Source organism: Rhinolophus hipposideros (assembly GCF_964194185.1).
Source record: "Rhinolophus hipposideros genome assembly, chromosome: 21".
Taxonomy (NCBI): Eukaryota; Metazoa; Chordata; class Mammalia; order Chiroptera; family Rhinolophidae; genus Rhinolophus; species Rhinolophus hipposideros.
The window spans coordinates 17,037,002-17,055,062 of NC_138067.1; the positions used below are offsets into that span (position 1 = coordinate 17,037,002).

At 36.6% G+C, this 18,061-nt stretch overlaps 1 protein-coding gene across 1 annotated transcript in view; it reads left to right on the forward strand.

The window, feature by feature from the left end:
• Window positions 1–145: 145 nt before the first annotated feature.
• LRRC36 (leucine rich repeat containing 36) overlaps window positions 146–18,061 on the forward strand; it is a 46,504-nt gene continuing 28,588 nt past the window's right edge. The window contains exons 1-4 of the mRNA XM_081032881.1: window positions 146–229; window positions 13,569–13,696; window positions 16,202–16,394; window positions 17,182–17,278. Coding sequence (XP_080889007.1) covers window positions 160–229; window positions 13,569–13,696; window positions 16,202–16,394; window positions 17,182–17,278 — 488 coding nt within the window. The 5' untranslated portion in view covers window positions 146–159. The remainder of the gene's footprint in view (window positions 230–13,568; window positions 13,697–16,201; window positions 16,395–17,181; window positions 17,279–18,061) is intronic.

The following is an 18,061-nucleotide window of genomic DNA, read 5'->3' on the forward strand; positions in this document are numbered from 1 at the left end:
GACTCCAGCAGCCGGCGGGCAGGCGCGTGACCAGGGCAATAACCGCCACCCGCAGGGCGGTGGCGCGCGGGGAGAGGTGGGGCGGGGCCTGGAGGAGTGGGGCGGGGTCTGACACGCGGTGGGCGGTCTCGCGCGAGGCGACAGGTGAGCGGAGCAGGGATGGCTGAGCAGTGGGATCTGGATGAGGAGAGCATCCGCCGCCTGGGGGCGCTGACTTTGGAGCAGCCGGGTAGGGCCAGGCGGGGAGCTTGGCGTCTGAGGCTGAAAGGAGAAAACTGAGGTGGAGACGGGAACCAGGAACGGCGATGGAGGAGCGGTCCCTGAGGCGGGGGAGGGGTTATTAGGGGAGAAGGGGTACACTGAGGTGGAGGGGAATGAACTGAAGTAACCGGGGTGTCTGGTGAGGAGAGAGAGGAATTGAGGGAGAGGAGTGGAGTCTGAATTGGAGAAGGAGAAACAAGATTAACGGGACCTGTGGCGGAAAGACAGAGCTGGGCAGAGTTGGAACCAGTGGAAGGAAACCGAGCCCCAAGAGGGGCGTTGGTGGGAGAGAGGAAGTGCTGAGAAGGGCGTTTAGAGATCGGGATGCTATTGAGGAGGCAAGAAGGGCATTAATTTGGGCAGTTTCAGAAACTTCCAGCCCAGGAGGGCTGGTTGGGGTGAAATGCTCATCCTCTAGTCTACATCTCGAGAATTTGGCCATTTCTTTAGTCCATCTGGATGTGTAGCCTCCTTTTAAGAGATTCAGAAAGGGGTCGGAAGTGAAAAGAATTGCAGCTGATCTCTCAAGGCGCTTAGGTCAGGCTGAGTGACTCCTGACCCCACCTTTGACCTGGGGTCTGTCTCACACAGCTTGCTTTCTGAGTTTCTAAGGAGTGAAAGTGATGGCAGAGTCATCAGCATTCCTAATTCAATTGTTACCCTTCCTAAAGTCACTATATCATTAATGACAGGCATTGTGTTAAATACTTTCCTTGCATTATTTAACCACTTAACAAGCCTATGAAGCAGATACTGACTGTTATTGGTCCCATTTTACAGATGAATAAAATTAGGTTTAGACTTTTGCCCAAAGTAATGCAGTCAGGGTTTATTAACCCAGGACTCTGATTCCAGAGCCTGTGCTCTAATCATAACAAAAAGGCGCTTGCTTCTTTTCATACTTTTTATTTGTGGGATATGAAATAACATGGTTTTATTTTATTTAAAAAATATTTAAAATTTATCAAAATAGTGCCTGTTAGTAACAGTCAAACATGAATGAACAAAGAAGATATTATTCTTTCCTTCCTCTTGAAATCTCCCTCCCACCCCCAACCAAAGATAATAGTTTGTTGTGTGGATAGATTGATGTAGATTATTTCAGGTTTATTTTTTCTTTTCCAAGCTACTTTGAGCTTTCCTATTTTACAGGTTAGCTAAGAAAAGATTTATTGACTTACACAGTTTTACACCTTTCTTGGCTTTTTTTAAGAAAAAATATTGATTCAATTTGATTGGGAGGGAGGCACACACCCCTTCAATTCTCCAGCTAGAACAATATATGGCAGATTTTTTTGCTTGTTTTTGTTTCCTTGCTTGTTTTTGTTATAGGCATGTGAATAACAAAATTAATTGTGCTCATCCTGACAATTCAAACAATACAAAAGTGTCTAAAGCAAAAGAATATTCCTTCCTCTCTGTCCTTCAATATATTTTCCATTACTTTATACAAACATACACATAGGTATCTTTAAAAAAAACAAAACCAAATGAGAACATATATATTATTTGGCAATTCACTTTTTTTACTTACAAATAAAACACGGATGTTTTTCAGTTAAATGAAAGCTGGTATATGCAGTATAAAATACTTCTGTAAAAAGATCACAGTAGTCATGTTTGGGGAAAGGCTTTTGCTCTGCACTTTTCTGTACTGTTGGAATTTTCTGGCTGTATAATAAGTGTTGCTTTCTTTTCAGTGTCCAAAGGGATAATCTTGATGGGGCAATTATAGACCTTTTTTGTTGTTTTCTTTGTTATACTTCTTTGTACTAAAAAATTCCAGTAAACATTTACATTATCCTTTGTCATGCGGAAAATTTTCAACTTAAGATACTCAAGTTTATTTTTCCTCATGATTTGTGCTTTTTTGTGTCTTATTTATGAAGTTTGTCCCTACACTGATGTAATAGGCTCCTGTATTTTTTTCTAAAAATTCTGCAGCTTTGCATCTCACATTAAGCCTAGTCTATCTGGAGTTTATTTTTATATATGATGTGTGATATGTTATAATTGTATTTTTTATACTGATAGCCAGTTTTCCCAGAACCTATTTGTAGGTATCTCTGCCATAAACCAAGTTCCTTTATAAATATTGGTCTGTTTCTAGCCTCTCCATTCTGGTCCATTGTTCTGTTGGTCTATTCCTGCACCAATATCACATTTTTGTAATTACCATGGCTTAACAGTAAATTTTGATAACTGGTAAAGTCATCAGTTTACCTCCCTTTACCTTCCTCTCTTTACCTCCTCTCCTCCTTTAAAATTGTCTGGGCTATTCTTGGCCCTTTATTTTCTTCTAAGGATTTTAGAATCAGCTTGTCAATTTTCATGAAAGCATTTTAAGTAGGGACGTGACCTGATCTCATGCTCATTTTTAAAACATTACGCTTACCCATTAGAACCCTGTTACAGTAGGCTGATAAGAGATAATGAAGGGCTTGGATTAGGAGAATGACAGTGGAAAGAAAAAGAAGTGAATGAAGTCAAGGTATATTTTGTGGGCAGATGGGACAGGACTTACAAAACAATTGAATGTGGGAAATGAGGAAAAGAAAAATTCAAAGATAACACTTGGTCTTGGTTTAAGTTATTCCCGGGTGGATAGTGATGCCATTTATTAAGAGTGTGAGAGAACAAAGACTACAAAAAGATAGATTTGGGGAAAGGGAATCAAGAGAGCGGTTGTGAGCATGTTAAGTTTAAAATACCTATTAGACATTTAAATGTAAGATTTTTAGTAGGCAGCTGGATATATGAGTCTGGATTTCAGAGAAGAGATTAAGGTTAGAGATATAAATTTTGGAGACATTAGCAAATAGGTGATATTTTAAGCCACAGGACTGGATGAACTGGCCTAACTGTGGATGGAAAATAGAAGGAAGCTTAGATTGAGCCTTGGAGTATTTCAGTGTTTACAGGTTAGAGGAGGAGCATAGTGTCTTGGAATTTAAGAAAGGGTAGTGTATCAGGGAAGTAATTAATTGTCAGCTGTGCCGAATGCTATTGACAGGCTGAGCAAGTTAAATGCAGAGAAGTGTCTGTTAGATTTGTCAACATGGAGCTCATTGGTGATTTTGACTAAAGGAATTTGGGGAGAAAAGGGAAGAGAGAAGCCAAATTGGAGTGGGATGAAAAGGGAACAATACATGAGGGAGAAGAGATAGTGAAGGTAAGAATATTTGTTGAGAAATTGGCTATAAAGAAGAATACAGAAGTTGAATGTTAGCTGGAAGATATAATGTGGGATCAAGAAATTTTTTAAAGATATGATGTACTTGAGCATATTTGTAGGCTGATGATAATTATTTGGTAGAGAGGGAAAATATGTAATTATGTAATTTTTTTGCTTTAAAAATAATTTAGTTAATTTAGTGTAAGGGTAATATAATAATTGCACAGTAAAAATAAGTCTTGACCCCCTCCTCCCTGGCCCTGACTCTGTTCTTCTTCCCAAAGGCAATTGCTGTTACCAATATCTTGGGTAGCTTTGAGAAATATTCTCTACATAAATAAGCATATATCACTTATTACACAGAGGGTGCCAAAAAAACATGTACACATTTTAAGAAAGAAAAAACTGTATTAAAATTGTAATACTCAATATATAACCGATAACAAAAGATGAATACAAGATGTGTATAAGAGGTGTGACAATTAAGTTTGCAAACTTGTTGCAATGCTGTTGCTAACCTTTTTTGATAGTAGAGGGATTATTCATTATGAATTTGTATGCAATTTGTATGGACAAACAGCTAAGCATGTTTACTATTTGGACGTGCTGAAAAAGCTGAATGAAAAAGTTGGACGACCTGAAATTTTCGGCAACAATTCATGACTCTTGCATCACGACAATGCACCAGCTCACACTGCACTGTCTGTGAGGGATTTTGTAGCCAGGAAACAAATAAATGTGTTGGAACACCCTCCCTACTCAGCTGATCTGGCCCCCAATGACTTCTTTCTTTACCTGAAGATAAAGGAAATATTGAAAAGAAAACATTTTGATGACATTCAGGACATCAAGGGTGATACCAAAACAGCTCTGATGGCCATTCCAGAAAAAGAGATCCAAAATTGCTTTGAAGCGTAGACTAGGCGCTGGCGTCAGTCCATAGCTTCCCAAGGGGAGGACTTTGAAGGTGACCATAATGATATTCAGCAATGAGGTGTGTAGCACTTTTTCTAGAATGAGTTGGTGAACTTGTCTGACCTCATACATTTTTGGGCACCCCTGGTACTAGGGCAATTCACACATATAGACAAGAGTAGAGACAACAGAATAATGAGATTCCATCCACTACCTCAACAGTTATCATCAATTCATGGCCAGGTTTTCATCTATACCTCTCTACCCACCCCCAACCCTCTGCACTGTTTATTTTGAAGCAAATCCCAGGTATATAATTTAACCCATAAATATTTTAGTATGTATCTTCAAGCGATAAAACTTTTTTAAAAATCGCATATAAAACCTAAAAATGTTTAACAGTAATTTCTTTTTTTTTTAATTTTTATTGGGGAATATTGGAGAACAGTGTGTTTCTCCAGGGCCCACCACCAGCTCCAAGTCATTGTCCTTCAATTTGGTTGTGGAGGGTGCAGCTCAGCTCCAAGTCTAGTTGCCATTTTTAATCTTTAGTTGCAGGGGATACAGCCCCCCATCCCATGTGGGAATTGAACCGGCCACCCTGTTGTTCAGGTGAGTTATCCGTCCAACCCAAACAGTAATTTCTTAATATCATCAAATATCCAACTGGTTTTCTCATTTCCCCAACTGTCCTATAATTTTTTTTTTAATCAAGATCTCCATAAAATTTATTGCAATTAGTTGATATTTGTCTTAAGTAATATTCAAACTATTGGTTCCCCCTCCTTTTTCCCTTGCATTTTCTATTGTTTTTGAAGAAACTAGGTTATTTGTTCTGAATAATTTGTTATAATCTGGATTTTTCTCATGATATTTTTAAGATGTTTAACATTTTCCCCCGTTTCTTGTATTCCCTATGAATTGGTAGCTAATTGAGGCTTGATCAGATTCAGGTTTGACTTTTTTGTTTGTTTTTTTGCACGACTACTTCATTGGTGATGTTTTATACTACTGTTAGGACGTTTATAATATCTGGTGTTCTTTCTGTGACATTATCAGCCATTGAATATGATTGCCTAGGATCCATTAATTTATTAGGGATTGCAAAATGATAATTTTCTAATTTTCTTTTTCATTTTTATTAGCTGTAATACTTCTATAAAAAGAAGTTTCCTTATATCAACTATTTGGTATATTGATGTACTGTTTGTATAGAAAAGGCAGGATAAATGCTTGATTTTTTTCATCTTATTTACTGGTTTTTGGGAAAATGAGTTATTTCCTTAGCATCTTCCAAAGGTGACCAATGAGAGTTATTTTGTTTTCTTAATATCATAAATTCATGGATTTAGATGTTTTTGGTGTATTCCAATCCATTGCAGTCATTATCATAACTGATGCTGAACTTGTCCCAACTTTGGTTAGTGGGAGATCTTTCTGGTTGACTTATGAGGGCTTTTTAAAGTTTTATTTATTTGAAACTCTTTCATCATCTTTATAAACAATCTTTATTAAAGATTATGAACTTAATTTCCAAGTGAGCTATAAATGGTTTTCTATAGAGAGATTACTTGATTTGTTGTTTTCATGAATAAAACATGTTTTTGCCCATTGGGGTTATGTAACCCATATATTAAAATTGGAAAATTATTCTGTTGCTCTTGACATCTGTGATGTGCAATGTTTGATTTGTTTTCTGATCTATTTGTCTTCGCTCTCTTTATAAACATTAAAACCGAATGCATAACCTCTTAAGACCTGCACATCATATGAATCATAAAAGAACGTCTGTCCTTGTGGCAGTTTATCATTTGAATGATAATTATTGTTCCCTTTAAAAATGTTAAAATGTCTGTTCTTCAAAATAGACTCCAGGGAAAGGCATGAAAAGTGCTGCAGAGCGCTGATGAAAATCATAGTGGACTTTAGCCTTTGTCCCATGGTTACAGACTTTCACTGTATTAAGTTATTGCATACTACAGAGCTACCAATATGCTACCAGCCCTCCAAGTTGGGAAAAAAATTGTTTTTGCTTTTTTAAAATGTAATTCACATACTATAAAATTTAAAGTATGTAAGTCAGTGTTACTTAGTGCATTGTGCAACTATCACCACTATCTAGTTCCAGAACATTTTCATCAGCCAAAAAGAAACCCCACACCCCTTTGGCAGTCACCCCTCATTTCCAGCTCCCCCCAACCCCTAGCAACCACTAATCTGCTTTCTGTCTCTATGGATTTGCCTGTTCTAGTTATTTCATATAAATCAAATTATACAATATGTGCCCTTTCGTGTCTGGCTTCTTACACTTAGCATGATATTTTTTAGGTTCATCCATATTTTAGCATGTATGGGTAGTGTATTCAAAATTAACAGACTTTTAAAACTGCTTTTAAAAGCAGTTTTAGGTGTACAGAAAAAATTAACAGACTATACTTTGTTTTATATTAAATGATTTTTTTAATTTTAATTTATTAGTTTCAGGTGTACAAGACAAGGTAATACTTAGACGTTCATCATTTATATCCCTCACACTGTGAACCCCCCACCCCCCATCCACTATCCCTCTGACCTCACACCGAGCCATCACATTATATATATAAAATTATAGTTGGCATTCATTAATGTTTAGCTTAACAGACTATACTTTTAAAAGCAGTTTTAGGTGTACAGAAAAATCGAGCAGAAAGTACAGAGAGTTTCATATACTCTTTCCCCCTCACGTCCTCACCCATGTTCCCCCACAATTTCCCTTGTTATTTATATCTTTCTTTAAAAATAAATTTTACTGGGGAACAGTGTGCTTCTCCAAGGTCCATCAGCTCCAAGTCATCCTTCAATCGAGTTGTGGAGGGAGCAGCTCAGCTCCGAGTCCAGTTGCCATTTTCAATCTTTAGTTGCAGGGACCGCAGCCAGCCATCCTATAGAGGGAACTTGAACCGGCAACCTTATTGTTGAGAGCTCGTGCTCTAACCAACTGAGCCATCCGGCCGCCCTTGTTATTTATATCTTGCATTACTGTGGTATGTTTGTTATGATTGATGAAACAATATGAATACATTATTATTAACTATAGTCTATAGTTTACATTATGGTTCACTCTTTGTGTTGTACAGCTCTGTGGGTTGTCATGTGCCCACTATATCAAACGGAATAGTTTCCCTGCCCTAAAAATCCTCTGCGCTCACCTATTTACCCTTCCTTCCCTGTTGAACACCTGGCAACCACTGGTCTTTTTACTGTTTTCAGAATGTCACATTGTTGGGATCATAGAGTATGTAACTTTTTCAGACTGGCTTCTTTCACTTAGCAATGTATTTGAGATTCCTTCATGTCTTTTCGTGGCTTGGTGGCTCATTTTTTTAAATTACTGATTAATAATATTCCACTGTGTGGATGTACCATCGTTTGTTTATCCATTTACCTATTAAAGGACACCTTTGTAGCTTCTAAGTTTTGACAATTATGAATACAGCTGCTCTAAACATTCAAGTACTGGTTTCTGTGTGGACATAAAGTTTCAACTCACTAGAGAAAATACCAAAGTGCTAATTGCTAACTCATGTGGTAAGCTGTGTTTAGTTTTGTAAGAAACTGCCAAACTATCTTCCAAAGGGAGATACCTTTGCATTCCCACTAGCAATGAATGCACCTTTGCATTCCCACTAGCAATGAATGAGAGTTCTTGTTGCCCCATGCGATGGTCTGAATATTTGTGTCCCCCGTCTGCCAATTCATATGTTGAAATCCTAACGCCCACTGTGATGGTATTATGAGGTGGACTTTTGGGAGGTGATTAGGTCATGAGGGCAGAGCTTCATAAAAGAGAGCAATGGCCTTACAAAAGAGGGGAGAAAGAAAGCTCCCTTGCCCTCTTCCACCATGGGAGGACACAGTGAGAAGTAGCTGGAAGAAGGCTTTCACCAGAACCCAATCATGCTGGCGCCCTGATCTTGAACTTCCAGCCTCCAGAAGTGTGAAAAATAAATGTTTGTTGTTTATAAGCCACAGCTTTTCTCCTGTGTTCTTTTAGAAGTATGATAATTTTGTATTTTGGATCCACTTTGAGTTAATTTTTTGTGGAAGTTTTGACGTCTGTGTCTAGATGCCTTTTGTTGTTGTTGTTGGCATGTGGATTATCCAGTTTTTTTAGTACCATTTATTGAAAGACTGTCTCTTTTTCCACTGAATTACGTTTGCTTCTTTGTCAAAGATCAGTGGGCTATATTTGTGTGGATCTATTTCTGGGCTCTCTAATTCTATCCATTGATCTATTTGTCTTCCCCCCCCCCCAACACCACACTCTATTGATTATTACAGCTCTATAGTACGATTTGAGGTTAGATAGTATCAGTTCTCTGACTTTGTTTCTCTTCTTCAGTGTTGTATTGGACATTCTGGGTGTTTTGTGCTTCCACATAAACTTTAAAATCAGTTTGTTGATATCTACAAAATATTAGGTTGGTGCAAAAGTAATTGCTGTTTAAAAGGTTAAAAATTGCAAAAAACACACAATTATTTTTGCACCAACCTATTAACTTGCTGGAACATCATGCCTTCTTATGGCTAATATTCCATTGTATGGATATTTTAGACATTGTGAACAATGCTTCTATGAACATTTGTGTACAACTTCTTTTTTGAATACGTTTTCAATTATTGGGTATATACCTGGGAGTGGAATTGCTGTTATATGGTAAATTCTATATTTAACTTATTGAAGAACTGCCAAACTGTTTTCCGTAGTGGTTGTACTATTTTACATTCCCTCCAGATGTATGAGCATTCCAATTTCTCTACATCCTCACCAATGGTAATAATTTTTCTTCCTTTTTTATTTTTTAATTATAGCCATCCTAGAGGGTATGAAGTGGTATCTCACTGTGGTTTTGATTTATGTTTCCCTAATAACTAATGATGTTGAGCATCTTTTCATGGGTTTGTTGGCCAATTGTATATCTTCTTTGGATAAATGTCTATTCAAATCTTTTACCCACTTATTAGCTGTTTATTTGGGCGGGGGGGCAGTTGTAGGAATTCTTTGTATAGTCTAAATATCAATTCCTCATCAGATATATGATTTGAGTTTTAACAAAAATATTTACCTATGTAACCAACATCCCAATGAAGGTATAGAACATGTTTATTATCCCAGAAAGATCCCTCCTGGTTTTTCCAGTCAATTCTCTACCCCAAAAGTCAGTTACTGTCCTGATTTCTACCGCCATGGATTGTTTTGCCTGTTCTTGAATTTCATATAACTAGAAGCACACAGTCTATACTCTGTGTCTGGCGTCTTTCAATATAATGTTCTGGATGTTGTGTGTATCATTCTTTTATATTCCTGAGTACTATTCCATTATGTGACTATATTCTACTTCATTTTTTTAATCTTAAAAAAAGTCTTCCTTCCCATATATTTATTTTAAGACATTCTCTACTTTAAAAAAATTATGGTAAAGTATACGTAACATAGAACTTACCATTTTAAGTGTTTAGTTCAGTGGCATTATGTACATTCACATTGTTTTGCAACTATCACCATCCATATCCAGAGCTTTTTCATCTTCCCAGACTGGAACTCTGTACTCTTTAAACAATAACTCCCTATTCCCACCTACCATCAGCCCCTGGCAACCACCAGGCTCCTTTTTGTCTCTATGAATTTGACTGTTCTAGGTACCTCATATAAATGGAACCATACAATACTTGTCCCATTGTGCCTCACTTATTTCATTTAGTGTAATGTCTTCAGGGTTCATCTATGTTGTAGCATATGTCAGAATTTTCTTCCTTTTTAAGGCTGAATAAAATTTCACTGTATGTATATACCACATTTTGTTTATCCATTCACCCATCAATGAACATTTGCGTTTTGTCCACTTTTTAGCTATTATGAATAATGCTGCTATTAACACTGGTGTCCAAATGTCTGTTGAGTCCTTGCTTTCAATTTTTTTGAATATAGACCTAGAAGTGGAATTGTTCTATTGTTTGTTTTGTTGTTTTTGTTCTGGTCTTTTGTTCTGGTCTATATCTGAAATGACCTTTTATTTTTATTATTTCTTGAGTTCTGGCTTCTTTATTTTCAAATCTGCCTTTTCTTTCCCATAATCTTTTCTAAGTTTTCTAATTCTAATTTGTATTTTCCAGCAATTCTCAAACTTTTTGGTCTCCGGATTCCTTTACACTCTTAAAAATTACTGAGGACTTCAAAGAGCTTTTAGTCATGTGGACTATATTTACTAATATTTACCCTATTAGAAATTGACACTGAGAAAAGTTAAAAATATTTATCTATTAACTCATTAAAAGGTAACACTAACATACCCATTATATGTTAACATAAATAATATTTTTGAAAAATAACTATACTTTTCAAAATAAAAATAAAATTAGTGAGAAGAATGGAATTATTTTATATAGAAATCTTTTTAATGTCTTAATTGAAGACAGCCAGATTCTCATATCTGCTTCTGTAGTAAATCTGTTATGGTATGTTGTTTTACCATAACATTAGAAACATTAGAAAACTTACGAAACAATATATATGTAGTTGGAATGGGAAGGGGTATTTTTATAGCGTTTTAAGATAATTGTGTATATTCTTCACTGATGTGACATTAAAACTGAGCAAATGGTAATTTCTTAAAGTTTAATTGTACGTAGAATCTAAAACTTTATCAATGAACTTTTTGCACTCTGTTACATTAAAATCCATTGGTATATCTTGCATGTAAATGGATCTTTTACCCATGCATGATTTTGTAACATCAGGCATTGATCATTTGAAAAATATTAACTCGCTGACTTATATAGGTCTTCCAAATGTTGATAAATTTTATTATATAACATTTAAAAATCATGTTTGTTAATATTATCACCAATCTTATTTTAAAAATCTTTAAGTATTGGGAAACTGTCAAGTTCATGGTGGCAGATACAAGTTTTCCAAAATTCTAATTTCTGCTTGGAAGCTCAAATGTTATAATTGACAATAATTACTATCAGTTGTTTTCTTGAAATGACAGGCTCACTTTGTTTATTTTTAAGAAAACTTCTGCCAAATATCAGGTCTGAATAACCATAGTTTGTCCAGTTTTTTCACCTAAAAATGGTGTTCCATAAAAAAGTGGCTAGTTCAGCTGGCAACTCAAAATTCACACAAGTGTTTTTCCTCAAGGCATCCACTATACTTCAGTATCAGGCAGAAGTACTTCATGCATACTTCCCATTTAGTCACACAATATGAAAAAGACATGTACTCAATGGTCAAGATTTAATAAAATTAGCCATTTTTACTGCTTTTTAAAGGGCATTTTTAAGTGTAACTGGCTTCTTAAAAAAAAGTGCGCATACACTGGTGAAAAATACAGTGACTATGAATAAAGTTTGGTGCTACTGCCTTGATTCACCCTAAGGCCCCAGTAGTTTTTGCTTTTGCTCCATAATTGCAAAAGTCAACACAGTGAAAATCTAATTAATATTTTAATATTATTATGAAATAATTTTTTAAATAGTTTTGATTTTGTGGCCCCCTATACATGTCTCAAGGACCTCCAGGTGTCTAGGGACCCATACTTTGAGAACTGCTGCATTTTGTTACAATATCTTTTAGCTTGTTTGGAAATATTAAGTTTACAATTTTAATTTATTTTTTGGATGTAACTTTCTGTAGTGCTTTCATTCTTTAGGGATGTTATTGTGTTCTTTTTTCTTTTAATAACCTCATATAAAATTTGACTGTAATCCTTTTCTGTGGCTGTTTAAGTGCAGTAAATTTTCCTATACTTTTAGATGAGAAGGGTGGGTAGAATAGCTTTCCTAATTTTAAGGTTTTGGAAATACCTCTTCTGTTGTGTTCACAAAGTACTGAAAAAAAATATGCTTCCTGAGGTCTGCCATCTTTGCTTCCCTCCCACACTTGTATATGGACTTTCCCTTTCCTTGAATATATTTCTCTGTCCCATTCAATGTAGACTCTACTCCCACTGATTTCTCCCTGGTGTGGGTATTGTCTTGAAAGGGAGCTTCAGTTTATTATGTTTTAGAATTTATAGGGTTCAGACTGCTCCAGCACCTTAAGACTTTATTTTAATACTGTCCCCTGGCACTCACTTACAAATTGGATCCTGCAGAACCTCCTTCCAGTTTCGATTGTTATTCTGTTTGGCCCATCACACACTCGCCAGTGAGTTTGTATTGACAATTTTGAGATGCTCCTCTTCAGTGCTGTTAGAAGTTTAGTTGATACATCAATGTATCTATCTACACAGTTACACACACACACACACACACACACACACACACACACACACAGAGTAACACTTTCCCCTCACTTAATTTCTTGGAGATCTTTCCATATGAGCATCTACAAATTGACCTCATTGTTTTTAATCACTGCATAACATTCAATAACACAGACGTACATGCATTACTCACCATGTGTCTGGTATATCAGTTGTGTACATATATTCGTTTAATCCTACAACATCTTATGAGTTACGTACAGTGATTATTTTCATTTAACGGATGAGGAAACTAATGCACAGAGAAGTTAAGTGACTTGTACAGGGTTACAGATGTAGTACATTATCCATTACATCAATATATTATTATTTAAGATATCTAGTTCTACTCTCCTACTAATGGACTCTTTGACAGTTTTCTCTTCCTTCTTTCTTTCTTTCTTTCTTTCTTTCTTTCTTTCTTTCTTTCTTTCTTTCTTTCTTTCTTTCTTCTCTCTCTCTCTCTCTCTCTCTCTCTCTCTCTCTCTCTCTCTCTCTCTCTCTCTCTCTCTCTCTCTTCCCTCCCTCCCTCTCTTTCTTTCTTTCTTCCTAAAACCTTTCTGCAACTGAATCCTTGTAGTATAATATATATTACATATCCTGGTAAAATTTTGTGAGTATTATCTATAGGGCTAAATCATTGCAATGGGATATCTGAATGTCTTTTAAAATTTTGTTTTGAGAACTTTTGGAGACTTTTACTACATCCTTCAGGGTAATTAGAGAAACCCAAGGGTTCTGTAAAACCAGGGTTTGGTATGACTGTATTAGACTGGATTGCTGCTTTTAAAAGGAAGATCTGATCTTATGAGCCTTGGATGGAGGGCCTTTCACAGATGGGATACGGGAGGAAGGATGGCCTATTTTCACTGACTCTGCTGTTTATCCAGGCAGAGGTCATAATATATCTACTGCTGATCTCTTTTCAGAACTGGTGGAGTCTCTTTCATTGCAGGGATCTTATGCTGGAAAAATCCATTCCATTGGTGATGCCTTCAGAAATTTTAAAAACCTCCGGTCCTTAGATTTATCAAGAAATTTGATCACTAGCCTGAAGGTAAGTTCTGTATTCTATGCCCAGCCAGTTCAGCCTAATTTACTTATTTTTTGATGGAAAGAAATAAGAGATCAATAATGTCAGCCTGAGGAATATAGGATCTTCCTTTTAAATATTTCCAAACTAAATTTTATTCTTTACTGTAAAATTCTTTCAACTTTCCTCTATGTTTGAAATTTTTTATTATAAACTATTGGGGAAAATTTCTTTTGTACTCAAGGAAAACCGTATTAAACGATCGCAAGGTGATAATACAGACTTTAACGTGTGCAAAAGAAAGGAGGAGGACTAATAAAAGTACAGATTCTTAGCCCCTCCTCTGAGGGAGATTGTGAGTTAGCAAGGTCTGAGGCGGGCTTAGGACATACCCCGGGGATTCTGATGACGTTGGGACATGGAAGACACAGGAGAAACCCTGGACTGGCTTGTACTGTGGATGTTTTCAAGGATGTGGAGGAAATGGTGATCTTGAAAACAAAGAAAAATTACCAGGTCAGGATGGTAGAGCAGAGGGCAGTGTAGGAAATTAGGCAGGGGCAGGAGTGAGCAGAATGTGTGAGGCCTAGTAAACATATATCCAGAGCTCTACAGGCGTAAGCATGCATACACAGAGAGGAAAGTTTCGTTTTCTTTTTGGTAGATCTCCAAATGGTGCTTCTTCCACATGTTCCCGTTTTGCCCAGGTATGTCCCTATCTGGATAAAGCCCTTCTTTGCAAGACCGAAAGTGAAAGACTCTCAGATGCTAGATGTAGGATTAATTCATGATCTCCTGGATTAGTCTGCCGATTTTGTACTTCTTAGAAGATATTTATTCAACAACACAAGACAGAGCCAACTCAAGGTCTAAAACTAAGGGCCCTCGAAAAAACAAGCCCAAGCAAGATCAAATTTCCAACTACCATAGGACTCTAAAAGCAGAAACTCTAGGGCTTTAGACTACTTGAGAGCACCCGTTTGCATTTGGCCCATCAGATTCAGAAAGTATTAGTTCAGAGTTGCTTAGGCCTCCTCTTTACAAATATAGTTTTATTTGTTTGTTCTTTTTCAGGCTAAAGACTTTGAGTGAACATTGCTGTAATTTGTTTTTATGAGCTCTTTCTTTTCATTTCTACAAAATGGGTAAAAAAAAAACTGTTGTGAAGATTAACCAAATTAGCATATGTAATCACATATAACATATGTGAGACTCCTTGTACAGTACTTGGTACACAGGAAGCACTTAGTAAATGTTAGTTTTCTCTTTTTTTTCCATCTATGATTTATTTGCATATATTTATCTCTAGCCACTCTGAATCATTTTACTTAGTTTTCCCAGGGGGGAAATGTTTTGTGATTATTTCTGGTGTAACTTTGGGGAATATATGAATTCATGCCAACTGGGGAAAGTGAGAGGATGTTAGAAGTCATTTCCTTGACTTTTACACTAACAGACATTAAAAGATGACTGAGCTGGGGCAGTAGACACATTTAAAGACAGTCTTAATGGTGTACTGCCCCCAGGGGCCAAAGGCACTGATAACTGTTCTAACCACTGGCCCTTTTACAATATAAAAGTTAATGGAATTGGAAAAAGCCAGAAAGAAATGCATCAAAGTGTAAAAGGGTTCCATTTGGAAAGGTTTTGTATATATCTTTGAGTTTTCTAAATTTCCTGCAATAAGAAAATGGCAATCTTAAATGAGGGAAGAATAAAACATTATTTCACAAATATACGATAGAAAATAATTTTACCTTTCTGAAATAACTCTCAATGATAGAGTTCCTTTGGTGGTAAGCATTTTTACTACTAAAAGTATATGATTATACATATATATACATGTTTCGAAGTATCGTCCTGAAATTTAGTGTTGGGCAAAAGCAGCTAACTAGCCAAACACATGAAAATTACGATGATCTTCAGCAGTACCGTAGGTTTCAGCATAGGAGGAAGATTGTGGCTTTTCCTATGAGTTTCCCAGCCCTAATCCTATTGTTGCCAGATAAAGGAAGGGTGGGTTGCTCAATCCACAGAAAGAGAACTGAGGAAGGAAGAACTTGCTGGTGTGGTGGCAGTAACTCTGAAAGGGGAAACAAGGACAGGAGGGATTCCAGACTGGTCCAGAAGGGGAAGACCTGGAGAGAGCATTGTTTTATTTTATATAATCCATTAACCCTAAAAGTGAAGCACTGAGATATAAGGACACAACACACACACACACACACACACACACACACACACACACACACACACACACTCTTCTCCCCCAGAACCATCTCTTTGCCTGCCTCCCTTCCTCTTGTAAATCAAGGAATGTTCTATTTAACAGATAGAACTTTCACCACTCATGGGCTGCAGTATTCTTATTCTCAGACAACTAAATGGGAGTTTCAACCCTGCCTTTCTCCTGGATGACTTGGGTTACATGTTTAAAGATGGAAAGTAATATATATATATATTTCCCCCCTTGTGAGATTCCTAGTCCCTTTCAATGTGCAGGTTCATAATGTGGTCTTTTCTTTACAGGGCATCCAATATTTATGTTCACTCCAAGACCTGAATTTATATTATAACAACATTCCTTCATTAGTGGAGGTGTCCCGCCTACAGCCTTTACCCTTCCTCAAAGAACTAGATTTGAGACTCAATCCTGTTGTCCGGAAAGATACAGATTATAGACTCTTTGCTGTGTACACACTACAAACTCTGGAGAAACTGGGTGAGACCCTCCTCCCCTGTTCCTTGCCCCAGAATCTCACTTAAACCAGCTGCCTCCTTACCTTTTGGATGTTGGCCCAGATTGTGCACTGGCAGGATATATTTGTTTATTAGTCAATATTTATGTAACTCTTTTGTTGGCAGGATGTATGACGAGTCCTTTAATTGTTTATTGAACGACAATCTATGATTTTATCAGTCACTTCCAGCTTTAGTTTTCTTCAGTTGATGGTTTCACCACCACTTCCTCCCCAACAAAAAGTTTCCAGGTTGAAGATTTATTTTTCCAGGTTCCTTAACTTTGCAACTGTATTAGCAATAGAAAATGAACACAACAAATCTTTGGGGCTCAGTTGGCAGGGAACAAGAAATATTCCTTCAAATTCCTAGTCTATATTTCTTTATAATTTTATTGTTGGGCATACATTTATTGATATAAAATTCAATTTCACATGCCCCTGGGATAGTTGTCGTAGGGAAACTAAGTGAAGTCTTTCAGAAACGGAGTAACTTTCAGCTATACGATTGAGCCATTTGGATTGTTTGCTGCCTGGGCTCTCCTTTCCTGCAGGGGTAGTTACACCTATGTGGCAATTGTTGCTATGGTATCGAGTAGTCTCCCTGAGTTACTACTTGCTCCAGTGACAACATAATAGCATTATTTTGTGACCTGTCTCTAACAAAAGATAAGACTGGTCTTTGGTTTTTACTCTGTGAATATGGTTTTCTGATTCACTACTGTTTACTCCAAAAAAGAAACATGCTCAGATCACGGTTTTTGCCCCCAGATGACAGAGCCGTACGAGAAAGTGAGAGAAAAGCTGCCAAGCTGCATTTTAGTCAGTTGGGCAACAGTGAAAATTTTCTTTTAGAGGTGGAAAAAAGGTAAGAAGACTCTGCAAAAAATGTTTTAGTTTGATTCTCTGGACTTAGAGAGTAGTGAATTCCTGCTAAACTTTCCTCATTTTTTAGCAGAAATCTCCACAAGTTGTAAGAATCCTCAGATCAGAAATAAAAGTATATATTCAACATATTGTGGTTTATCTGGGATGAGAATCTGGCCCTCAGTGGGAACATTCCTGCTTTGTTAAACTATTGGGTCTGCTTTGGAAATAATTGTTGTCAATTCTGTAAAGTTGTTGTTCAAAGCTTATAGATAGATATACTGTGAGATAATTTGTCATCCATAAATGTTTACATACCCTTTCTTGGTAGAGTTATAAATCAGTACATAGTCTTTTCCTATTGAATTAGGAAAATTAGTTACCATGGGCAGGGTTATTAGAGATAAATTTGTTAAAGGATGATAAGAGAAATATTTCTCTACAAAACCAAAAGCAAACAGACATTGAAGCTCTAACGTATCGGAGTGGTAGATTTTTCTACTTTTTGATAAACTCCTGTCAAAATAAGGTACCGTATCTTCTACCCCAAAATGCATGCTTTTTTTTAAGTAGCTTTATTATTTTTGAAATATAGAAATCCATTACAAGCAATTTAAATAATACAGAAAAGTACTGTTGAAAAATGTCAAAATCACCCCATATTCTGCTACCAAGAGTTAACTACTAGCAATATTTGGTATACATCCTTCCAGACATCTGTGTACCTACAGGCACATGTAAATATGTCTCTTCATATTTTTTTCTGAAGATAAAAGTAATGCAT